At 50.3% G+C, this 17,172-nt stretch overlaps 2 protein-coding genes and 6 non-coding genes across 8 annotated transcripts; all 8 read left to right on the forward strand.

Moving 5' to 3' along the window:
* Positions 1 to 82, forward strand: TRNAS-UGA (transfer RNA serine (anticodon UGA)). Its single transcript has one exon. It is a non-coding gene; the product is annotated as a tRNA-Ser (tRNA).
* A 4,950-nt stretch (positions 83 to 5,032) lies between these two features.
* Positions 5,033 to 5,114, forward strand: TRNAS-UGA (transfer RNA serine (anticodon UGA)). Its single transcript has one exon. It is a non-coding gene; the product is annotated as a tRNA-Ser (tRNA).
* An 834-nt stretch (positions 5,115 to 5,948) lies between these two features.
* On the forward strand, positions 5,949 to 6,030 carry TRNAS-UGA (transfer RNA serine (anticodon UGA)). Its single transcript has one exon. It is a non-coding gene; the product is annotated as a tRNA-Ser (tRNA).
* Positions 6,031 to 6,172: 142 nt separating this feature from the next.
* Positions 6,173 to 7,438, forward strand: LOC149344861 (uncharacterized). The gene has a single exon (XM_089542675.1). The coding sequence runs from the start codon at positions 6,173 to 6,175 to the stop codon at positions 7,436 to 7,438; it is 1,266 nt and encodes a 421-aa protein (XP_089398801.1).
* A 3,715-nt stretch (positions 7,439 to 11,153) lies between these two features.
* TRNAS-UGA (transfer RNA serine (anticodon UGA)) lies at positions 11,154 to 11,235 on the forward strand. The gene has a single exon. It is a non-coding gene; the product is annotated as a tRNA-Ser (tRNA).
* A 94-nt stretch (positions 11,236 to 11,329) lies between these two features.
* On the forward strand, positions 11,330 to 11,411 carry TRNAS-UGA (transfer RNA serine (anticodon UGA)). Its single transcript has one exon. It is a non-coding gene; the product is annotated as a tRNA-Ser (tRNA).
* A 119-nt stretch (positions 11,412 to 11,530) lies between these two features.
* Positions 11,531 to 12,738, forward strand: LOC149344864 (uncharacterized). Its single transcript, XM_089542676.1, has one exon. The coding sequence runs from the start codon at positions 11,554 to 11,556 to the stop codon at positions 12,736 to 12,738; it is 1,185 nt and encodes a 394-aa protein (XP_089398802.1). The 5' UTR covers positions 11,531 to 11,553.
* Positions 12,739 to 16,477: 3,739 nt separating this feature from the next.
* Positions 16,478 to 16,559, forward strand: TRNAS-UGA (transfer RNA serine (anticodon UGA)). Its single transcript has one exon. It is a non-coding gene; the product is annotated as a tRNA-Ser (tRNA).
* The last annotated feature ends 613 nt before the right edge of the window (positions 16,560 to 17,172 follow it).

Raw genomic sequence — 17,172 nt, forward strand, 5'->3', positions numbered from 1 at the left:
GCAATCGTGGCCGAGTGGTTAAGGCGATGGACTTGAGATCCATTGGGGTCTCTCCGCACAGGTTCGAATCCTGTCGGCTGCGCGTCCTGGCTGGCAGGGCTCCCTTTTTATTCGCATACAGGTTATACGCACAAAAGGAGCGAACAAATGCACTGATACGGACACATCCGCAGTCTTGGCTGAGCATTCTACTTCCGGCCACCGGCGTGTACGGACGAGGAATCAGCTCCGGCGGAGCGGCGATAGCGGCCCAGGCTGGCCGCGGTAACAGGCTTGAAGGAAACGATGATAAGGGATATCAGATCATTTTGCCGAACCTGCCCACAGGACGTGTTGTTTTGAACACTGTTTTTTTGCACGAAGACGTACGTGTGCGACCCTTTAGGGCTGAAGATTTCCGGGACGCCTTGGCGAAGACTGGTACGCTCCCAGACGTGGAGGCTCTGGGGGCGTATCAAATCAACCACGTGTGGGCCGTGACTTTGAGCAGCGTCGAAGTAACCAAGCGGCTGCTTGCCGTCAAAGATCTTCTGGTGAAACGGCGCCGGTGCATCATCATCGACCCTGAGGATCAACAGGTGAAGCTCCGGCTTCATTGGATGTTGCATGGAGTTGCCGATGAAGACATCCGAACTGCGTTGGCGGTTTTCGGTCAGGTGACCGAAGTTACCCGGGAGAGGTGGCGCGTCCAAGGCGTTCACGAAAAGGGTTCAACTACGAGGACCGTGCTCCTAAAGTTGAAGCCTGGGATGAAGATAGAGGGCCTGCTCCACCAGATAAGAGTTGCAGGAGAGTTGGCCCTCGTGGTTGCGCCTGGTCGGCCAATGCAGTGCCTGCGCTGCCACGGGACCGGTCATGTACGCCGGGAATGTAACATTCCGCGCTGCTCGATATGTAAGCGGTTCGGCCGCGTTGAGTCTAAATGAGTACGAATCTACGCGGTGGCTACAGGACCTTCAGCGAGGGAGGCCTCGGCGGAGCACCAAATGGATGTCGCTGAGACTGAAGGAGCAGCAAGTGACGTTGGTAAAGCGGGAAAGCCAGCTGTAACTACGGGCAAGCAAGTGCTTCCGGGGGGTGGGAACGAGGCACCCTGTCTGTCAGGCAAGGGAGCCACAACACCAGGCAACGAAGATTCGGGGGAAGGCATGGAGAGCGAGGCTGAGCGCTTTCCATACGCTGAGGTAATGGTGTCAACGAGTAAGCTGGAACCTCTTGAGAAGAGTGGCGGCCGAGCGACCAGCGTCCCCGGACCGGCGAAGCGAGCCCACGACGAGAGCGGCAGCGAAAAGGAAAAGGCGGAGGCAGCTAGCATCGAGGAGCCGCCAGCGAAAGCGCCACTAGGGAGGAGACCGACTTTCAAACCCAAACCGAATGTCCCGACGGACAAGAGAGCCGTCGAAAAACTGCCCCCAACGGAAGGTCCGCCAGTCCACGGGCATGGCTCTGGCACCAACGAAGGCGTCTAGCTTTATGCTAGACGTCAAAGGTAAGCACCATGCTCTCGGCCTTTTTTCTCTGCAACAAATTGGCTTCTGCACAGTCGCTAAAAATTGCCACATTTAACGTACGGGGTTTAGCCACGAAAAGGAAGCAGAACCAGGCGTTGCGCCTCTTAAATGACTACGACATCGATATTCTAGGTGTTCAAGAGACAAAGGTCGAGGGCGAAAGAGAGACCGAGAGCATGGTGCAGCGTTTCACGTCCCGGTTTTATGCAGTTGTGAGTCACGCGGTTGGCCCTTCGGGGGGGTGTGTCTTGTTCGTAAAAAAGCTGCCAGGTTTTGTTGTACAAGCGCATGCTTCTTTTCTGTCGGGTAGGGGAGTGGTCCTAGATTTTAGTCTCTGGTCTATCCAATGGCGTGTTGTCTGTGTATATGCATCTACTTTTGTCGATGAAAGGGCAGCTCTGTTTGATTTAGTGCAGCAGTACGTAAAGACGGACAAGCAACTTGTCTTTATGGGTGACTTCAATTGTGCTTTGAGCTCCGCTGATAAAACTACCCCGCGTGCTTTTAGAGATAAGAGCACATAAATTTTGTCTCGCACGATTGACGAGTTTGCCTTGGAAGACGTGGCGGAAAGTTTTACGGGCAATGGGCAACTTCAGTACACGTATTTTCAGCGGTCTAGTCACGCCCGCCTTGACAGGATTTACATATCTGCAGAGCTGGTCCCAAAGTGCCAATGTAATGACGTTCTGTCTGTAACATATTCGAATCACTGCGTGGTTCAGTGTACGATTGGAACCAGAAAGAGAGGCGGTTGTTTTCAGTGGGACCTTTGGAAGATAAACAATAAACTGTTAGAGGATGATCAGTTTACTAGACTCGTATAAGCGGAAATTAATAACGTTGCACTGGATACCAAGCATGGACTGGGTGAAGAATGGGAACTTTGCAAACAACAAATTAAGGTAAAAGCTATTGAACAATCCAGCTGTATACGGTGCAAAGAAAAACAAAACGAAATGCATTTAACGACACTGCTTGAGAAATTGCTAGCTCTGGAGTGTAATGCGCCGGGTTTGTATATGGACGATGTTAGAAAAATAAAACAAAAGCTTCAACTCATTGACGAAGACCGTTATCGCGGGGCACTTGTGCGCGCGAGGGCGGAGAAACTGGCCATGGGCGAGACGCCAACAAAAAGATATTTCGGAATTGAAAAGCGAACGCAAGGCGCAATCACGTGGCTAAGATAGAATGGGCGGGCGGCACAGAAACAGATAACGAAGGAATCGCGAAAGCTTTCTTTGAACACTACCAACAGCTCTTTTCTTGCCACAGTGTCAAGTTGGAACTATTTAAAGAGTCCTTCCTTGAGGCGATGCCAAAAATTGACGATGAGCAAAAAGCTAACCTTGAGCGGCCAATAAGTGAACAAGAAGTGCAGCAGGCAATAAAAAACTTAAATCCGGGAAAATCCCCCGGGCCCGATGGCCTGAGTGCAGCTTTCTACAAAGCATTCAAGGAACAGTTATCACCATTGTTTTATGCCTTATTTAATGAGGCCTATGAACTGAAGTCGTTGCCAGCATCGTTCGGGTCGTCGCATACTGTGCTTATCCCAAAAACTGACCAACCAGATTAGCTGAAGTGGGTGTCGTCATACAGGCCCATTGCTCTGACGAATGTTGATTATAAGATTTATATGAAGGTGCTTGCTGGCAGGCTACAAACAGTTATAGCCGAAATATTTGGCCCCCACCAAACGTGTGGGATCAAAGGACGATCTATTTTTCAGACCATCCATAAAGCAAGATGTGTGCTCGAATGCTGTGATGCTACACGCGAACGTGTTGCATTTCTGCAGTTGGACTTGGAAAAGGCGTTCGATTGCGTGTCACATAACATTTTGTTTAGTATCTTAGACTACATTAATGTTGGTACAGTTATTCGAGAGGTAGTGGCCTTGGCGTACCGTAACTGCACTACGAGATTAATTGTCAATAAGTCATTGGGGGCCCCCATCAACGTACTGCGTTCGGTGCACCAACGTTGCCCCCTCAGCCCTCTTTTGTTCTGTATTGATATTGAAGCTTTGTGTTTAAGCATTCTACAAAACAAAGGCATTGATGGCTTCCGACTGCAGTCTACTGAAATGAAACTACTGGCCTACGCAGATGATGTCGCGGTTTTTTGTGTAAATGAGGAAAGTATAAAGAGGACAGTTGATACTGTGAAGCATTTTAGTAAAGTCACAGGGAGCCAAGTTAACTGGGGTAAGTGCCTGGGGTTTTGGCATGGAGAATGGCCGTCAACCCCCGAGACATTTACTAATATGTCATGGGCTACAACGCCTGTCAAATACCTGGGAGTGCCTTCAGAGTCTTATAAGAATACTGAGCCATACTGGACACAGCAGATCCAAGAAACCCGCGAGAAAGCGGAGAAATGGAAAAACGCCCACTTGTCAATATTTTCAAGAGCAACAGTTTGTAACCTTTTTTTAATAAGCAAGTTATGGTATGTGATGCAAGGGTTGCATTGTTCTCGTGTTAATGTGCGAAAACTGCACCGAATTTTAGCCGTGTTCATTCGGGCCTCCAATTGGGAGAGATGCAGAAGGACAAATTTGTTTAGGCAGGTGAAGTATGGCGGGCTTGGGTTGGGCCATTTATTTGTACGCCAGATCGTGAACCGGTTTATTTTTTTTAGGGATGTAAAAGACCCATTCCTGCGAGCTGTTTGCCAACAAAGGCTAGGTCGAGCTTTGCCTGATGTTGTGGTTCACACCCGATGTATATTTGGACGTATTTTTCGATTCTTTAGAGAGATTGTTCTAATTGTGAAATTCCTTAGCGTACGTTTTTCGATGGAGTATTTGAGTAACGTTGACAAGAAAACATTATACAAGAATCTTTGTGATGTAGTGTTCCCGGTGCCCTTCTACAGGGCCTTATACTCTGGAGGCAAAGGCAGTAATGTATTGAAACGTGTAAAGAAAATGAAAGTTTCACCAGGAGCAAAAACATTTTTCTTCATGTTACACACCGGTACATTGACGGCAAATTCATTTCTGGAGAAAAAGGGCTTGTTCCTTCCCTGGGGCGCCCACTGTCTCATTTGTAAGCAGCCGGAAACAATAGATCATGTGTTTCTCCATTGCTGGGAAGGGGTGTATTTGTGGGATGTGCTTCAAAGGACACTCTAAAAAGAGATCCACTCGATGCTCATGGGGTTAGGTACTTGCCAACGGATAACCAGGATGACGTCCCATTAGACCAAGTTATGTTAATGTGCCTCCACAGTATATGGCGCTCTCGAACAACTGGTTATCACTGCGATTCGGATGCAAGACCGGCACGCATGTATTTCCGTGAAAGCGTACAGATATGGCTGGAGACAGCGAAATTACAACCTTGTGTTCCCGAGTGGCTGTCAAGGCTGGAGCCCTTGACGGTACTCAAGGAATTTTAACATGACAATGCCTGCCCCTCGTGGGTACAGGCTATTTGAACGCTGTGTATATAAGTTCGCGTGTGTTACCGTTATTTTTGTGTCTAAGCCAGGCAATAAAGAAAAAAAAAGCAGTCGTGGCTGAGTGGTTAAGGCGATGGACTTGAAATGCATTGGGGTCTCCCCGCACAGGTTCGAATCCTGTCGGCTGCGCGTCCTGGCTGGCAGGGCTCCCTTTTTATTCGCATACAGGTTATACGCACAAAAGGAGCGAACAAATGCACTGATACGGACATATCCGCAGTCGTGGCCGAGTGCACTGAAAACCTTTTTCTTCCAGTTACACACAGGGACACTGCCGGTGAAGCCATGGCTCCAGGAGAAAGGGATATTTGTCCCGTGGTCCGTAAATTGCATAATATGTAGGAAACCGGAGACAATCGAGCATATGTTTCTTGACGGTAGTGATGCAGTTTTCCACTGGGACATTCTTCAGCGGACGCTCAGCAAGCGGCTACCTGTTACCCCCTATGGTATTCGTTGCCTTCCTGTAGAAAATGAGGTCCCATATGATATGTTCATGGCTCTGAGCCTGCACAGTATATGAAAAAACCGCATGGCTTTCAGAGATGCTGATGAAATTGTGAAATCTGTCAGAGAGTACTTCATTGAGAGTATATTGCATTTAAGAGAAGTATTGAAGACCCAGAAGGAGCAGCCAGAGTGGATGCCAGTGCTGGATCATCTTGCAGCACTTAAGCGCTTTTAATTGAATACCGTCAGCTGAATAAAGCATCACTGGCGGATTTTATCTGTTTTGGAATGTGAATGTTGAGTTGAAATTTTGTTATGTGCTAAGCAGCCAATAAAGAAAAAAAGCAGTCGTGGTCGACTGGTTAAAGCGATGGACTTGAAATCCATTGGGGTCTCCCCGCACAGCTTCGAATCCTGTCGGCCGCGCGTCCTGGCTGGCAGGGCTTCCTTTTTATTCGCATACAGGTTATACGCACAAAAGGAGCGAACAAATGCATTAATACGGACACATCCGCAGTCGTGGCCGACTGGTTAAGGCGATGGACTTGAAATCCATTGGGGTCTCTCCGCACAGGTTCGAATCCTGTCGGCTGCGCGTCCTGGCTGGCAAGGCTCCCTTTTTATTCGCATACAGGTTATACGCACAAAAGGAGCGAACAAATGCACTGATACAGACACATCCGCAGTCGTGGCCGAGCATTCTACTTCCGTCCACCGAGCGTGACGGACGCAGGATCATGAGCTCCGGCGGAGCGGCGATAGCGGCACTTGCTGGCCGCGGAAACAGGTTTGCTGCCGACGCAGATAAGGAATACGAGATAGTTTTACCTACCCTGCCTACAGGACGTGTTGTTCTTAACACGGTGTGTCTTCACGGCGACGTGCGAGCGAGGCCCTACAGGGTGGAAGATTTGCGGGATGCCCTGGCCAACGCTGGTGCGCTCCCCGACGTCGTGGCGTTGGGGGCGTATCAGATTAACCACGTGTGGGCGGTGACGATGAGCACCTCAGAAGCTGCGAAGAAACTTGCTGCTTGCAAAGAGCTACAAGTGAAAGGGTGCCGGTGCATTATTTTCGACCCTGAAGATCAGCAGGTAAAGCTGCGCCTGCATTGGATGCTGCACGGGGTGGCTGACGACGACATCCGGACTGCTTTCGCGGCGTTCGGCAACGTGACGGAGGTGACGCGGGAGCGTTGGCGTGTCGAAGGCATCAAGGAGAAAGGCTCGACCACCAGGACCGTGCTACTGAAGTTGAAGCCGGGAATTAAGGTGGATGATTTGCCACACCAGGTCCGAGTAGCCGGTGAGCTGGCCCTCGTTGTGGTCCCTGGGCGACCGATGCAGTGCCTGCGTTGCCACGGCACGGGTCACGTTCGCCGCGACTGCAAGATGCCCCGGTGTTCCCAGTGCAGGCGCTACGGACACGTGGACGCGGACTGCGTCCGTACTTACGCGTCAGCTACCGGGCTCGGAAAAGCGAACGACACTGCGGAACTCATGGACATCACCGAGGCGGAGGAAGCAGCCACTGGTACGGACGAGGCGGGCAAGTCGGCTTCTACGCTTGCGACGTCTGGGACTCCCAGTGACGACACCAAAGCGGCCGACGAACCAGAGAGCCAACAGCCGACGGGAAGCTCCCTTGGCGTCTCTAACGAGACGTCAGAGAACGGGGCGTGCCCATCAGAGCCCGTGGTCGACGAGGGAAAGGACCTGAACGAGGACCACCACGAGAATACCGGCGCCCGCACAACAAGCGCCATGCCCCCCGTTACCACCCCGGCGAAGCGTCCCCATGACCAGGCCAGCCCCGAAGGGGACAAAGTGGTAGCACCCGGCGTCGAGGAGCCCCCTGCAAAGACGACTCAAGCCCGGCGTTCGTCGTTCCGGCCACGCCCAAACTATGCGGCCGACAAACGGTACTCCTCCGCATACAATGCACTACTCGAGAAGACTGATGTTCTTGCGCCGGATGATACCGGCGGCAACAGTGACGTCTAGCTGCGCTCTAGACGTGGAAGGTAAGCACCATGCTGTTGGTTCCTTCCTCTTGCGTAAAAATGGCTCCCGCCTCCGCCTTTAGAGTCGCTACATTGAATGTGAGGGGCCTGGCGGCAAGGAAAAAACAAGGTCAGGTGTACCGACTTATTACGGAGCGCGAGATAGATGTATTGGCCGTGCAGGAGACGAAATTGGACGGCAACGAAGGAACCGACAGCATGGTGCGACGTTTCACGACTAGATTTTATGCTGTCGTCAGTCAAGCAGTGGGAACATCGGCTGGCTGCGTGCTTTTTGTAAAGAAGATGCCGGGGCTAGAGGTGCAGGCTTTTTCTCGTGTGTGTCTGGCCGGTGTATTGCGCTTGATTTTTGTGTGAACGGCACTGAGTGGCGCATTGTTACCGTGTACGCGCCGAATGTGGTTGAGGAAAGGGTTGCCTTTTTCCAAAGCCTCCAAGAGCGCCTTTGCACGGAAAGGCGGCTCATTGTATTAGGCGACTTCAATTCTGTTCTTAATGCGCGCGATAAGTCAAGCATCCGGGCGTTTCGAGACAGGAGCACTGAAGTGTTGATGCGAATGATCGAGAACGGAAACCTTGAGGATGTGGCTGAACTTATTGAGGGTGCGCGGGCAGTGCAGTTCACTCATTTACAGGGCTCAAGCCATGCACGGCTGGACCGCATTTACGCATCAGTCGACCTTGCCCCTGATTGCAACCATTATGAAGTTGTGGGAGTCTCCTTCTCAGACCACTGTTTAGTTGAGTGCTGCCTGGGAAGTGTGAACCGAAGCAGGGCATTTTCGTGGGAAATGTGGAAGCTAAACAACACGCTTCTTCGCGACGATATCTACTGCAGAGCAGTAAAGGATGAAATAGGGAAAATAAACCCGCGCAAGAACCTGAAGATTTGGCAACAGTGGGAGCTAAGTAAAGAATCTTTAAAAATCAAAGCAATAGAAAGGGCGACATGTATCCGTTATAAGGAAAAACAAGACGAAGCTGAGCTACGGGCACTGCTTCCAACGCTGATGAAGCAGAAATGCAAAAAGCCTGGGAAATGGATAGAAGATGTCAGGAAAACAAAACAAAAGATAGAGCTTATGGAAGAACGGCGTTATCGCGGAGCACTAGTGAGGGCGAGGGCGGAAGACACAGCTGCTGGCGAAGCGCCATCGAAACGTGCTCTTGGTCTAGAAAAAGCGCGCGCTGAAAGAAATCACATCGATAAAAGAGATTTGGGGGTATCTTATCGGCAGACACTGACCACATCAAAGAAGCCTTTAATGAATACTACCAGAGGCTTTTTTCATCGACTCCTGTAGACGCAGTAGCCTTTACGCATCAGTTTCTTGGTGCAATGGCATGGCTTGACGAAGGAAGCAAACAGAGAATGGAACTAGCAATAACTCACAGCGAGGTAGAGCACGCGATAGATCAGTTAAACCTAGGAAAATCACCAGGACCAGATGGACTCAGTGCGGCATTTTATAAAGAATTTAAGCACGAAATTGTCCCAGTGCTGTGTACAATGTTCAATGAAGCCTATGAAATAAACGTATTGCCTCCGTCTTTTGGGACCTCCCATACAGTGCTCATACCTAAAACGGATGATATAGAGAAATTACAATTGGATACAGCGTATCGACCGATAGCACTCACTAATGTGGACTACAAAATTTTTATGAAGGTATTGGCGCGAAGACTGCAGACAGTGATATCGGATATTGTTGGACCCCACCAGACATGTGGAATCAAAGGGCGCTCAATTTTTTCCAACATTCACAAAGCGCGCAGTGTGCTTGAAAGCTGTGACGACATCAGTGGGCGAGTAGCGATACTTCAGATTGATCTCGAAAAGGCATTTGATTGTGTTTGCCATGAAATTTTGTTTACCGTTTTAGACCATGTGAACGTCGGTTCAGTTATCCGTAAGGGTGTAGCCCTGGCGTATCGAAACTGCACGACAAGACCGATCGTTAACAAGAGTCTGGGGGGCCTCCATTAGCGTGCAGCGTTCGGTGCGTCAGGGCTGCCTCCTCAGCCCTCTCTTGTTTTGTATATACATCGAAACGCTGTGCATGAAAATCATAGAAAACAATAGTATTAATAGCTTTAGGCTGCTGGCCTATGCAGATGACGTTCCAGTATTTACGGTTGATCAGGGGAGCCTAAGTGAAGCTGTCGGGTGTGTACGAGCGTTCAGCGAAGTCACAGGTAGCGGGGTTAACTGGTCCAAGTGCCTTCGGCTCTGGCATGGATGGTGGCCATCCCACCCGGACCATTTCGCCAACATGCCGTGGGCGACGACCCTGGGCAAGTATTTGGGCGTTCCGCTCGATGCTTATCGCGATAGCGAGGAGTATTGGAAAGAGCAAACTAAAGACTCACGTTACCGAGCTGGGAAATGGAAAGGCACCAGCCTTTCAATTTTCGCCAGAGCTACAGTCTGAAATCTTTTTTTTATTAGCAAACTCTGGTATATGATGCAGGTTTTTCATTGCTCGCGTGTGAACGTTCAGAAGCTACACAGGATTTTTGCAGTTTTCATATGGGCGTCTGAATGGGAACGTTGTAGCAGAACGAACCTGTTCCGGCGGGTAAAAGACGGGGGGCTAGGGCTAGGGCACCTCTTTTTAAGGCAGCTGGTGAACCGTTTTTTGTTTTTTCGCGACGTCACAGACCCGTTCTTGCGCACCGTGTGCCAAGTGAAGCTGCGGCGATTGCTGCCGGAGTTTGTGGTATCCACAGAAGAGCTCTCTGGTGGAACTTTTGGTTACTACAGAGAGATTGTAGCAAGCGTTCGGTTTCTTTCGGCACGTTTTTCCACCGATTATTTGTGGAAAAGTAAAAGGAAAAAGTTGTACAATGATCTTTGTGATATTGTTTTCCCAGAGCCCATGTACAGGGCCTTGTACAGTGGAGGCCCGGGAGGGGATGTTTTAAAAAGGCTGAAGAAAATGCAGGTGCCACCAGGAGTAAAGACTTTTTTTTTAAGTTACACACCGGGACGTTACCAGTTAAAAAGTTTCTAGAGGGAAAGGATTTATTTTTACAGTGGGGATCGAACTGCTTAATTTGTGAACAGCCTAAAACGATAGACCATGTTTTCTCGCATTGCTGGGAAGGGGTTTATTTTTGGGACGTGTTACAAAGGACCATAAAGAAAGAGCTACGACTTGACGCGCACGGAATTCGCTATTTAAGCACTGATAATGAGGATGGGTCACCTTTTGATCTCATAATGCTCATAGGCCTCCACTGTATATGGCGTTCCAGAATGGCAGGCTACCATTGAGACAAAGACGCACGACCGGCCCGAATTTATTTTCGGGAAAGAAAGGACTGGTTTCTTGCCATCCAAAAAGCAGCTGCGGAGCCTCCCGAGTGGCTCTCAAGACTAGAGCCGTTGTGTATGTTGCGGGAATTTTAATCTCACGAAGCCAGTCTCGTGCTGGCTGATCACGACAGTGTCGAATGTATATAGCGTTATGTGTTTTTTTGTTGTTCTATGTCATGAGCCAAAGCCAGGCAATAAAGAAAAAAAAAAGTCGTGGCCGAGTGGTTAAGGCGATGGACTTGAAATCCATTGGGGTCTCCCCGCACAGGTTCGAATCCTGTCGGCTGCGCGTCCTGGCTGGCAGGGCTTCCTTTTTATTCGCATACAGGTTATACGCACAAAAGGAGCGAACAAATGCACAGATATGGACACATCCGCAGTCGTGGCCGAGTGGTTAAGGCGATGGACTTGAAATCCATTGGGGTCTCCCCGCACAGGTTCGAATCCTGTCGGCTGTGCGTCCTAGCTCGCAGGGCTCCCTTTTTATTCTTTATTCGCATACAGGTTATACGCACAAAAGGAGCGAACAAATGCACTGATATGGACACATCCGCTGTCGTGGCCGAGTGGTTAAGGCGATGGACTTGAAATCCATTGGAGTCTCCCCGCACAGGTTCGAATCCTGTCGGCTGCGCGTCCTGGCTGGCAGGGCTCCCTTTTTATTCGCATACAGGTTATACGCACAAAAGGAGCGAACAAATGCACAGATATGGACACATCCGCAGTAGTGGCCGGGATTCCATTTCCGGCCACCGAGCGTGACGGACGTGTGTGTCATGGGCTCCGTAGGAGCGGCTTCAGCGGCCCAGCAGGGCCGCGGTAACAGGAATATTGCTTCAGACAATGAGTACCAAGTTGTTTTGCCTAGTTTGCCAACAGGGCGTTTTGTTTTGAACACCGTTTTTCTACACTGTGATGTTAGGGCCCGCCCGTATCGGGCAGAAGATTTTCGCGATGCGCTCGCCGAGTTATCGCTCCTGCCGGAAGTGATTGCCCTCGGAGCCTACCGCATGAGCCATGTGTGGGCGGTGACTTTCAAGGACGAAGATGCGGTGAAAAAGATTGTCGGCATGGGTGAGCTGCTGGTGAAAAAGTGCCGCTGTATCGTAATTGATCCTGCCAACCAGGACGTTCGCATGAAAGTGCATTGGTTGCTACACAGCGTGCCCGACGACGACGTACGGTTTGCCTTCGAGCCGTACGGGAAGGTCACAGACGTCGGCCGAGAGCGGTGGCGGGTGCATGGCCTAGCAGATAAGGGCTCAACTACCAGACTGGTCACCTTGAAGTTGAAGCCGGGCGTAAAGTTGGACGACCTGCCGCACCAGGTGAGCGTCGCCGGAGAGTTGGCCCTCGTGGTCGTGCCAGGTAGGGCTCCGCTCTGCCTTCGGTGCCGTGGCACGGGCCACATTCGTCGCGACTGCCGCATCCCCAAGTGCAGTGCGTGCCGACGCTTCGGTCATGAGAGCAGCCAGTGCGAGCGGACGTATGCCAGCGTAACAGGACTGACAACCACCGACGACGCCTCAAACCTGCTCATGGACGAGGCGGACATGGAGGATGCAGCATCGGTGGCAAGTGCAAGAACGGAGGTAGCCGAAAATACGGTGATTCCACTGCCGCAGCAGGAGCAACCCGGAACCGAAGCGGTTACTGCAGAGCAGCATCAACCGCCTTCGCAGGATTCTTCGACAGCTGTGAGCGCCGAGCTGAAAACCTCAGTTGATTATGAAGCGGCTCCCAGCACCTCAGAACCCGAGGTTATGGACATCCTTAGCGCTTCAGCCAGCCTGCTGGCGGGGAAACGACCACACGACAAGACCCTTAGCGTTGGGACGAAGGAGGACGGCGGGGGCGGAGACGAGCCACCCACCAAAGCCCCAGGTATGCGGAGGTCTACCTTGAAGCCGCGACCGAACATTCCGGTCGATTCGCGGCAGGCGGGTAAACCGCCCCCGTAAATTTAGTTTGTCCAGCTAAGGTGGGTTGGGAGGGGTTTCCGTAAACGCCATGGCCCTCATCATGAGCGGTTCGTTTTTCGTGTTCGGGCTTGGAAAGAGGTGCCAAGTTTACTTGGACTGTCCTTTTTTGTTGGTTAGAGTTTCTTTTTTTTTTTCCTGGCCTTCGACGCACTTATCGCCACAGTATCATGACCACAGACCCTTGGGCTATTGTAATGGGCACCATTCTACCGTGTAACCATGGCGGTTAATATCGAAAGAGCGCTACGGGTAGCGACGTTAAACGTACGGGGCCTTGGAGCAAGACGACGACAATGTCAGCTTAGTCGCCTTCTCTTAGATAATGACTTACATATAGTGGGAATCCAAGAGACAAAAATTGAGAGCCAGGAGCTCACCGACCGAATGGTGTCCAATTTTCGTGCTCATTTCGATGTGTGTATTTCTCACGCGATTGGTGGATCAGGTGGTTGCGCCATATTCATACGCAACAACTTTGGAATCTGCGTGCAGTCAGTATTTTCATGTGACAGTGGACGCCTCTTAATTGCTGATATCGTCTTTGGCGAATTGGAGTGTCGCGTCATCTGTGTATACGCGCCGAATATTGACATGGAACGGCGGGCATTCTTTGAAAGGCTTGAGGCGTACCTAAACTGTCAGAAAGTGATAATACTGCTAGGCGATTTTAACTGTGTTTGCAATGTTGATGACCGCGCAAAACATTCGCGTGTTCGTGACAAGAGTGCAGAATTTCTTAATACACTTGTGCACGAATATGACCTTGAAGACATTGGTAGCGTTTTCGCCAGCGGTACTCGTCCGCAGTTTACACACTTCCAGCAAGACAGCCATGCAAGGTTAGACAGATTATATGTCTCTGCCGAATTGATACCAATGTGTAGCGAGTACGAAGTGAAACCCATCGCATACAGCGATCACTGCTTGGTAACGGCCGCCTTTGGAAAGACGCAGAGGAAACGAATCTTTAGCTGGGACTTGTGGAAAATGAATGCGCAGCTGTTGGATGACGAAGCTTTTGTCGACGCTGTAACGAAAGAACTGAAAAATTTGACTGCAAGCGAGCCAGAAAGTTACGCCATTCGTTGGGAAGATTTTAAGCAGAAAGTAAAAACAATGGCTATTGAAAGAAGTAGTGTCATTCGACGCAATCAGAAAGAAGCAGAGACAAAGCTTCGCCAGCAACTGCAGTTTTTTGTTAGTATGGAGAATGTTGAACCTGGTCTGTGTGTTAGAGGAATAAAGGAAGTGAAAACTGAACTTGAACGGATAGATTCGGAGAAGTACAAGGCGGCAGTAGTGAGATCAAGGTCCGAGAAGCTGTGGGCGGGAGAAATGCCAACCAAGCGGGCTCTCTCAGATGAAAAAAGATACGCATGTCAAAAAGAAATCCGCCAACTAGCTATAGGTGAAAACGTCACGTCTAACAGAAATGAAATTAAGCATGCGATTGCCGAGCACTTTAAAGAAATTCTAAGCCATCCACGGGACCTTAAAGATTGTTTCCAAAAAGAATTCCTTCCGTTGATGCCAAAGCTTGACGAAGAAGTAAGGACACAGCTAGAACAACCAATCACACCAAGTGAGATAGAATGCGCAATAAATGAGCTGGCAGTCGGGAAAGCACCTGGGCCGGATGGCTTAGGGGCCATTTTCTATAAAACCTTCCGGTCTGAGGTTGCCCAAGTTCTTTATCACGTTGTTAGCGAAGCGTATGACCAGAAAAGACTACCCTTGTCCTTCACAACCTCGCATATCGTGCTAATCCCGAAGAGTGATGATGCTCAGAAACGTTTGTTGCCAGGCTCATATCGCCCAATAACTCTTGCTAACGTCGACTATAAAATATTCACCAAAGTTCTAGCAAAGCGACTGCAAGGTGTTATTAAGAAGTTGGTTGGACCACACCAGACTTGTGGCATTAAAGGCCGCACTATCGCGACGAATGTGCACGTGGCTCGAAGCGTGCTCGAGTGTTGCGACGTGCTGGGCGATCACGTCGCGATGATGCAGCTTGACCTGGCAAAAGCCTTCGACCGTGTCTCGCACGAGGCATTGCTCTGCATACTTGAACACACAAATGTGGGCAGTGTGATTACGGAAGGCGTCACGATGGCGTACAAAAAATGTACAACGCGTATTATTGTTAACGGTGAGCTCACTGATAGCTTGTGCGTGCTCTCGTCGGTGAGGCAGGGATGCCCCCTTTCACCACTGCTGTTTGCCGCTTATCTTGAGCCACTCTGTCTGGCGATGGAACATAATGCGCGCATAACAGGTTACAGACTACAGGCTGCCGAAGTCAAAATGCTGGCGTACGCGGATGACATCGCGGTGTTCTGCGCCAGCAAAGATAGCATTAGAGAGGCAACTAATGTCGTCGAAAAGTTTTGTGATGCGACTGGAGCCCAGATAAACTGGGATAAAAGTCATGGCTTCTGGCATGGCGATTGGGTGGACACACCAGAAGCCTTTTGTCGGCTCACCTGGTCAATGGTGCCAACGCAGTACCTTGGTGTGCCTCTCGGAAATTATCGCGACCCTGAACCGTACTGGAGGGATCAAGCCTTGATGGCTAAAGAAAAGGCGAACGGGTGGCAAGGCAAGCAACTGTCGATGTTTTCTAGAGCCACTGTCTGCAACCTTTTTTTGATATCAAAAATCTGGTACGTCATGAATGTGTTGTGTGCGGCGAGGATGAGCATTCAAAAAATGCACCGGGTTTTTGCTATTTTTATTTGGGCCTCGACTTGGGAGCGGTCCAGTCGAACGAATTTGTTTTTGCCTGTAAAGAAAGGAGGTCTTGGCCTGGCTCACTTGTTTCTGCGACAAATTGTGGCACGCTTTGTTTTTTTACGGGATCAGAATGATATCTTCCTGCGCACAGTTATACAAGTAAGACTGTATAGACTTCTGCCTGGATTCGTAGTCTCGTCTGTGCAAAATATGTGCGGAAGGGTGACTGGATACCTGCATGAAGTTGTTTTATCGTATAGGCTGTTGAATGTACGTTTTTCCCAGCAGTACCTGTCAACCGTTACAAAGAAAAAACTCTACAGAGACCTTGTAGATGTCATGCTCCCTGTACCTTTGTACCGTTCTCCACATCGCGGTGGCCCAGGACAGGACGTCCTAAAAAGAGTGAAGAAAATGCCTATACTACCCTCCGCCAAATCGTTCTTTTTCAAGTTACATACAAACACCCTCCCAGTTAAGACCTGGCTTCACGATAAAGGACTCTTCATTCCCCGGAACACTGACTGCTTTTTATGCAAGAAACCCGAAACAATAGAACACGTATTTCTAGACTGCTGGGACCCGATCTTTCATTGGGATGTACTCCAAAGAACTTTAAAAAAACAGTTACCCCTCGATCCGTACGGCATACGTTTCTTGCCTGTGAATCCCTCAGAGGAAATACCTTATGACCTCATTATGGTCCTGGGCCTCCACGCGGTGTGGAAAACACGAATGCAGTTTGAACACGCGGACTTGGTTGTTCGCCCGGTTCGCGAACATTTCATTGAGAGCGTTGTGCGCTTAAGAAATGTGTACAACGCACTGCCTGATCCACCACAATGGATAACTGTACTAGATGGATTAATGTCGCTCAAAAAATTTTAAAGTCGTGTCGGCCGAAGTGTGGCCGCCATGTTTTATTTCTTGTAACCTCTTGATTTGTACGTCAAAATCGGCAATAAAGAAAAAAAAAAAAAAAGCAGTAGTGGCCGAGTGGTTAAGGCGATGGACTTGAAATCCATTGGGGTCTCCCCGCACGGGTTCGAATCCTGTCGGCTGTGGGTCCTGGCTGGCAGGGCTCCCTTTTTATTCGCATACAGGTTATACGCACAAAAAGAGCGAACAAATGCGCTGATATGAACACATGCGCAGTAGTGGCCGAGTGGTCATTTTACTTCCAGACGCGATAGCGGACGGTCGCAGAATCATGGGCCCCACGGAGCGGCGATAGCGGCCGTTGCCGGCCGCGGAAACAGGTTTGCCAGCGACGCAGATAAAGACTACGAGATCGTTCTGGCTACCCTGCCCACTGGACATGTTGTTTTCAACACGGTTTTTCTGCACGGTGACGTGCGTGCGAGACCCTATAGGGTCGAAGACTTCAGAGACGCCCTCTCCAGCGTTGGTGCGCTCCCCGACGTCGTGGCGTTGGGGGCGTACCAGATTAACCACGTGTGGGCGGTAACCTTCAGCAGCGCTGATGCCGCAAAGAAACCGGGCGCCATGAAGGAGCTCGAAGTTAAGGGACGCCGCTGCATCGACTTCGACCCAGAAGACCACCAGGTGAAGCTGCCCCTGCACTGGGTGCTACACGGCGTCACCGATGAGGTTATCCGGACCGCACTCGCGGCGTTCGGCAACGTTATCCAGGTCACCCGGGAACGTTGGCGCGTC

The sequence above is a fragment of the Amblyomma mixtum genome, chromosome 5, assembly GCF_055824585.1.
Source record: "Amblyomma mixtum isolate Tamu chromosome 5, ASM5582458v1, whole genome shotgun sequence".
In the NCBI taxonomy this organism is placed as follows: domain Eukaryota; kingdom Metazoa; phylum Arthropoda; class Arachnida; order Ixodida; family Ixodidae; genus Amblyomma; species Amblyomma mixtum.

Coding starts and splice junctions, on each gene's coding strand:
- LOC149344861 (XM_089542675.1), top strand. CDS start 6,173: ATGAGCTCCGGCGGAGCGGCGATAGCGGCACTTGCTGGCCGCGGAAAC.
- LOC149344864 (XM_089542676.1), top strand. CDS start 11,554: ATGGGCTCCGTAGGAGCGGCTTCAGCGGCCCAGCAGGGCCGCGGTAAC.